At 46.8% G+C, this 7,500-nt stretch overlaps 1 protein-coding gene across 2 annotated transcripts in view; it reads right to left on the reverse strand.

The window, feature by feature from the left end:
- The window catches only part of cabp1b (calcium binding protein 1b), a 71,301-nt gene that overhangs the window by 17,121 nt on the left and 46,680 nt on the right, over nt 1–7,500 (reverse strand). The window contains exon 2 of one of the 2 annotated variants that reach the window (XM_063211393.1): nt 204–380. The exons of the other annotated variant lie outside the window; for it this stretch is intronic. Within the exon in view, the coding sequence (XP_063067463.1) occupies nt 204–380 (177 nt within the window). The remainder of the gene's footprint in view (nt 1–203; nt 381–7,500) is intronic. 2 annotated transcript variants of the gene reach the window in all.

Here is a 7,500-nt window from a genome sequence, read left to right on the forward strand (position 1 = left end):
GAGAGAGAGAGAAAGAGAGAGAGAGAGAATGAGAGAGAGAGAGAGAGAGAGAGAGAGAGAGAATGAGAGAGAGAGAGAGAGAGAGAGAGAGAGAGAGAGAGAGAGAGAGAGAGAGAGAGAGAGAGAGAGAGAGAGAGAGAGAGAGAGAGAGACACACACACAAAGTGTGAGATATGCGTTGTGTTGCATCCAGACTTACGTACAGCCTGCCGGTTCTCTGCGAAGCCTTTCCTGAGGAATATGCAGGCGGGGCCCAGCACATTGTGCATGAGGGCGCAGTTCTGGGCCAGCGCCACCACAGGCTCCTGGTAGGCGCCCCCCTGGCCCCCCTGGCCCCCCTCCTCGCACGACTGGACCGCCTTGTAGCTCCGCTTCCTGTCCTGCTCCCAGAGGGGGAGGGGGGCGGCAGGGGCGTCAGTGGAGGGCGTCAGTGTGTGTGTGTGTGGGGGGGGGGGGGGGGGGGATGGGGGGGATCAGTGGCGGGTGGAGGGTTAAATGATTAGAGGAGATATTGAGGATCTACAGGGCTCTACATTAACACCAAACCAGCCAACTGGCCAAATGCTGTTGAAATTTCAGTTTGGCTGGTAGAAAATACCAACTTACTAGCCATAACATTGTGAGTGTGTGCTTGACTACTAAGATTGTCATCTACAAGCCATTTGGCTGGTGATGGGGGGGGGTAATTTAGAGCCCTGTTGAGGATACTGTATATTGGGTTAGAGCAACTATGGAGGATGGACGTTGGATTTGGAAGGTGAGAGTCACTATGAGGTGGTGGCTGTGGTTTCCTGGCTCTCGCCGCGCAGCTCCAACACGGTGGCGTCACAAGCTACACACACACACAGGTCTGGTCCTCTGGGATTCTCTCTGGTCCGAAACTTAGCGCATTCAGGCTGACCGAGAACCATGCTGGTGCCTGTTCCCGAACCTAATCGCGAACCGGCTGGCGTGTTCACACCACAGATTTTAGCATTCGCAAACCGGAAAGTTGGTTCTTTGGTTGTTTTTTCTCTGCAAACTGTGACGACAAACGTGGCCGTCAGCAGGTTCATCCGGGTAAAAAAAAGTCACGTGCAGAAAAAGTTCAGAGCCCGGTATGAACACGGGCGGTTCGCAGATGAGCACTTTAGTGCCGAACGTAACTGGTGCGGGCACCGGCCCCTGCTCCGTTCTGGTCGGCCTGAAAACATAATNTGTCCTGAAACTTGCCGAAATGTTTTTTTTTTTTCAATAACAATGGTGGGTCGCTTTGACAACGCAACACCTGTAATTGTAGACTCCACCACATAGATTCTTTAAAAATGAACAGAGAACAATTTCGAAGGAATTTGGTGGCGGCAAGGACAGACAAATGGTATAAAAACAGTACATCTTTTGAAGGAGGAAACCAACGCACACCAGAGGTTTCGAGGTGCAGGTAGCGGGTGCAAGATCGATTTTGTTGAAGAAGATACCGCACTCTTGTCCATCGTGCTGCAATTTATTAACAAAACAACGTTTCGGTCCCCGTATGGCCTTTCTCAAGCTTTTTGAAAAACTTGAGAAAGGCCATATGGGCCGAAACGTTGTTTTCTGAATAAATTGCAGCACGATGGACAAGAGTGTGCGGTATCTTCTTCTACAAAATATATATATATATAAACAGTACAGCCATGCCTTCTGAAAATGAATCCACTCACCCAGACCTAGTGAGTGGAGCTTGCAAAGCTGTGCGGAACTACACAGGGGGGGGCATTTCTCGAAACGTTAGTTTCTTACTATGTTAGCTACTTTGTTGTTTGCAATACAATTTCACATTGGCAACTACCCAAGTTGCTAACAGGCTAACAACTATGCTTTCAAGAAATGCACCCCGGGCTTGATGAGAGTGCAGGCTAAGGCTGTGGGGTTACAGGGCAGAAGAAACGATGATTTGTGTGGTGGTTGTGCCAAGGGTGAGCGAGGATTGAAGTGGGTGGCCTAGGGTTGAGGATTGAATGGGGATTATAGGGTTGTTGAATATAGGTTTTAGGGTTGAACAAATGAGCAGGAGTTGTGGATAGATGAATAGAGTAGAGTACAATAAGGTAAGATGAGATATGAGGCAAGTTATGTCAGGTCTTGAAGGGGGAGGGGGAGGGGGAGGGGGAGAGTGAGAGGGGTGGAGGGCGGGGGTCCGTCATCAAGGAGAGTCAAAGTCATTTGAAAGCTGTAACACTGCAGGGGGAGGCAGTGGGGGTCATGGAACGGACACACACACACACACACACACACACACATACACGCATGCGCACACACACATGTACACACATAATCACCCATTCAAACACACATTTGGAAGTCTGTACTGTTGCTGCCAGAGGGGAGATTTCCCAAGTTGCACATCTTGCCGCTTTGAGCACTTTGGAGGCGAACAAGTAAATGTGCGAGCACTGACAGGAGTAGAGGGGGGAACGTGCACACACACGCGCGCACGCATGCACACACACACACATGCACACACACACACACACGCATACACACACACACGCACACACATCAAGTCCGGGCAAAAGTAAGCTTTTCTTGTTAGCTTTGAAACGTGACACATAGTAACACGCACAGCTGTCAGCTTCTCTTCCGCTCTGCTTGCTCTCACAGCGACTGACATGTGGAACAAAAAGTGCCCGTCAGCACCACGCTGATCCCCCCATTGGCCTGGTCCTCAGCCCCATCCACTCCCTCAACACGGAACCACCTAACTGCACACTAAAAGGTAGCAGAGATGTCACAAGTAAAAGCACAATAAATCAGAGGGGTCAAAAGTAAAAGTAATTTTGTGGTGCAATTACAACACCAGCACATGGCATAACATAGCTGTTACATCGTTTACTCCATTGTACCCAATGAGATGGATAGACTGTGTTATTATTGAAAAAACACTGGAAACCTAACAAGGACCCACCACACACTTAATCTAACCAGTGCAGAGTTAGCTGATCGTAAGACAAGTACACAGGTCTACTGGTTACTCAGATAAGTTACTTGTGTTGGAAGAAAACTTTTGACACCTCTGCAAGTGAAAGAAAGGAACACAGTATCCCTCCAACACAGGTAACGTCACTGAGTAACCAGTAGGGGTGTAAATCACAGCCTTCATGACGATACGATACAGTATCGATTTCTTATATCAGGGATTAGATTTTTTTTTGATACTTAAGAATTTCCCACGATACGATGTGATTCGGTTCAATTCGATTTTTTCAAAACATGATGGGTCCACTTGACCATGACAGGCGTCCACGCCATACTACACATATTAAATGCACGCTGCCCACGTACAAAGTTTACCACACTACACTGTGTATATAAAGGTAGCCAGCTCCATTCTCTCACCATCACACACACAAAGGCATTCAGCTCCCTTTTCCCCCTCTAGACCACATCACACACTGACTGACTGTACTCCAGTTAAAAGGCAGCTAAAGCGCTTTCCAGAATTACAGCTGAAACACACACACACGCACGCACGCACGCACGCACGCACGCACGCACGCACACACACACACACACTCGCACGCACGCACGCACGCACACACACACACACACACACACACACACACACACACACACACACACACACACACACACAGTCAAGTCTGTGCCTGTGGAGTGCTTCACTGATCCATCCATTGATACAGCTTTGGCTTACTTGGCAAGGCGATATTAGGCAACACAGAACAGGGCCACTGACTGCTTTGGCTGGGCCCGAGACAAAAGTCATCTGAAAGCCCCCCCTCACCCACCCACATGCAATGTGTTAAGGACCCAATTCTATGGACTGTTCATGAAACTGAGATCTGCCAGTGCTGTCATATGGGAGATTCATTACTCAAGCAATTGTTTATTAAACTTCTACTATTGGACTGAACTCACACACATGCACGCACGCGCGCACACACACACACACACACACACACACACACACACACACACACACACACACACACACACACACACACACACACACACACACACACACACACACACACACACACACACACAGGGCCTCTGTGTACAGTATGACAAATCAATATCCTTGTATCGTATCCTTGTACAATGAGTATATTTCCAGAAATGGCATTATGTAACTTTAAAGGGACACTGTGCAGGAAATGGTCAAAAAGGTACTGCAACTATGCTGCTCATTGACACTGGGCTGCCTATTGCCAAATTTGATCTTTACATGAAAGTTTACAAAGTAATAAACAAATATTTTCTAGTACGATCCAAGTACAGTCATTTTTGCAGCTAAAAAGCTAAAAGCTTGGAAATTCAAAATGGCGGACCATGGAGAAGATCCCCCTTTTCATGTATGAAAAGTGCAATTTTTCCAGTCATAGGGAATACTTAGAATTTGATGCTGGTGGTAAGTATTCATGAAAAAGGTAACATTAGTGAATGGGCAGCATGAACTCTAGAAATAAACAACTAAAAATCTCACACAGTGTCCCTTTAAGATCAATAAGCTGAGCACTAGAAAGATGCGCGCGGGCACACAGTCAGAGCCAGGCTGTAAGGGCCGGCACCCGGTCATTACTCCCTAATAGCCAATTAGACGCGGGCCGCGCCCAGGGCTCATCTGCGCTGGGCACACACAATTACTGAGGAGCAACAGGTTAATTAGAGAGAGGATGGAGGGGGGAATTGATGTCACACAAAGTCACGCACACACACACACACACACACACACACACACACACACACACACACACACACACACACACACACACACACACACACACACACACACACACACACACACACACACACACACACACACACACACACACAGAAACACACAGCCCAGGGACACACACACACACACACACACACACACACACACACACACACACACACACACACACACACACACACACACACACACACACACACACACACACACACACACACACACACACACACACACACGTACGCACAGTTTTCTCTTTCTCAGCTATCTCTCTCACTCACTCTTTCCATTTCTCTGCTATATGGAATGTAACGAATATTTTGAATGGTGACAGATACACAATAAATGAGTCTCATCTGTCTCTCTATAGCCCAATGCGGACGGGACTTTTATTACCTATGGACCCCCGGTAATTCGGAATAATTAGAATGTCTGTCCTGCGCGAATGTGCCATGTCCGCGATTTCTGAGGTAATAATTCCGCCGCGAATTACCTACTGTATTTCGGCGAAACACAGACGTCCTGGGGTAATTTCACATAGGCGCGCCGTCTGCACCTCCTTGTAATGTCTGTGAATTGAGTAAATAACAGATGTTTATTTATCCCGTCCGAATGCGCCCCGAAAAATCACGGAGGTCCGGGGGTAACCAGGGGTCCATAGGTAATATTTATCCCGTGTGAATCGGGTTTTTGTGTCTGTCTTTCTCTGTCTCTGTCGATGAGCACACACAGTTGAACACACAGTGCGGTACACTCCAATACCGTCGGGTATACGTGTATATACAACCATCTGATTGTAAAATGATCAAATCATCAAGTGTGTGTGTGTGTGTGTGTCTGTGTGTGTGTGTGTGTGTGTGTGTGTGTGTGTGTGTGTGTGTGTGTGTGTGTGTGTGTGTGTGTGTGTGTGTGTGTGTGTGCGTGTGCTTGTGTGTGTTTATTGTAAGCAGGTAGAAACAGGAATGGGCAGGTGGAATGTGCTCATCATGCATTAAACTCTCTCTCTCTCTCTCTCTCTCTCTCTCCCTCTCTCTCACTGGACCTTTCTCTCCACGCCTGCCCTCTTCTGTCTTATCTCTACCCTAGCTCTCTTTTCAACCATTTACGTACTTCACTCTCTCCTTTCCTCTCCTTCCATTGCATTCTCTTTCTTTTCTCCTCTTTCCTTCACCTGCAATTGTTCGCTTTTCCTTTTCCCCTTTTTCAATAAAATCATTCACTCCTTTCTTCTTTTTTGACTGGTTGGTGTTGTTCTCTCCTATCCTTTCATTTGTGCTACCATTGATTTTCCATGACTTTCCATACCTAAAAAGCAGAATTTCCATGACCACTTCCGTAAAAAAAAAAAAAAAAGACGTAAATTTGTTTTGTTTTTTTAAAGTGTGAAAACTGAAGATTATCTTGATCCCTAGAGCCGACGCAGAGCCACCGCCAGACTTCAGTGGGCTCATTGCATTCTAAAATGTTGCACATAACAGCGTGAAACCAGACAGTCTCTGGCAAAGCGTTTTAGGATAACCAGTAAGAAACAATGGTTCACACCAAACAAAAATGTTTCTGCTTTTAAATACTGTTAAGAAAATTCCATGATATTCCATGACTGTGCATGAAAAATGGTAAAATTCCATGACTTTTCATGACTGGAAAAACTTTTATGAAATTCCATGATATTCCAGACATTCCATGACCCATGGGAACCCTGCAACCAGTAGCAAGCCGAGGGAGGCGGGTTAACCAGGCCATGGAACCAAAGTTCTTCCTGTATGGAAATGCTAATCGTTATAGTCCTGGTCAGACCAGAATCGCGGTAGTGATATGAAGTCTATGAAAATCAACAGGCAACTACCATTGTGCCTGTTCTCTTCTTCTTTCAGCACCCCCTCCTCACCTCTCTTCACCTCTTTTTTTTTTGCTTATCCTGGCATATTGTCATCGCTTCACTTTTCTTTTTTATGCTCCTGTTCTCTTTGATGTATACTGTCCCTTCTTCTCTTCTCTTCTCCCAGTCTCTTTCCACTCGCTCCTTTCTTCTTTCCTCTCTTTCCTCTCTTATCTCCTCTTTTGTTCTCTCTCTCTCTCTCTCTCTCTCTCTCTCTTTTTGTTCTCTTCTCATCTCTGCTTCCTGCTGCTTCGTGTGGAGATTTTAATCAGCGTCCAACTGCTTGTGGCTATGAAGAACATGCACGCACACACCCAGGCACGGACGCACACACACACACACATGCATAGAATCACACACTCACATACACAGGCAAATGCTGGCATACAAGCACATGTACACAAGGTACGAAGGTGTCCATTCAGTCTGACACACACACACACACACACACACACACACACACACACACACACACACACACACACACACACACACACACACACACACACACACACACATACATACACGCGCAGGCACTCTCTCTCACACACACACACACACACACACACACACACACACACACACACACACACACACACACACACACACACACACACACACACACACACACACACACACACACACACACACACACACACACACACAAATAGAACACCTGAGAGGGTGAGAGAGGTACAGGAAGTGGACTTGACAGTTAGGCGCTGGTTGCGCTCTCTGATTTTACATTGAAGAGACTAAGACGATATCTGATAGCCTACTGTGGTGCTGCTCATTCACATTCACTCAGCACAGCGCACACACCTCTTTTCCTCTCTTCTCTTCTCTCCTCTTCTTATTCTCTTATCTCCTCTCCTCTCCTCTCCTCTTCTTATTCTCTTCTCTTTTC

This window comes from Engraulis encrasicolus, chromosome 11 (genome assembly GCF_034702125.1).
Source record: "Engraulis encrasicolus isolate BLACKSEA-1 chromosome 11, IST_EnEncr_1.0, whole genome shotgun sequence".
Taxonomy (NCBI): Eukaryota; Metazoa; Chordata; class Actinopteri; order Clupeiformes; family Engraulidae; genus Engraulis; species Engraulis encrasicolus.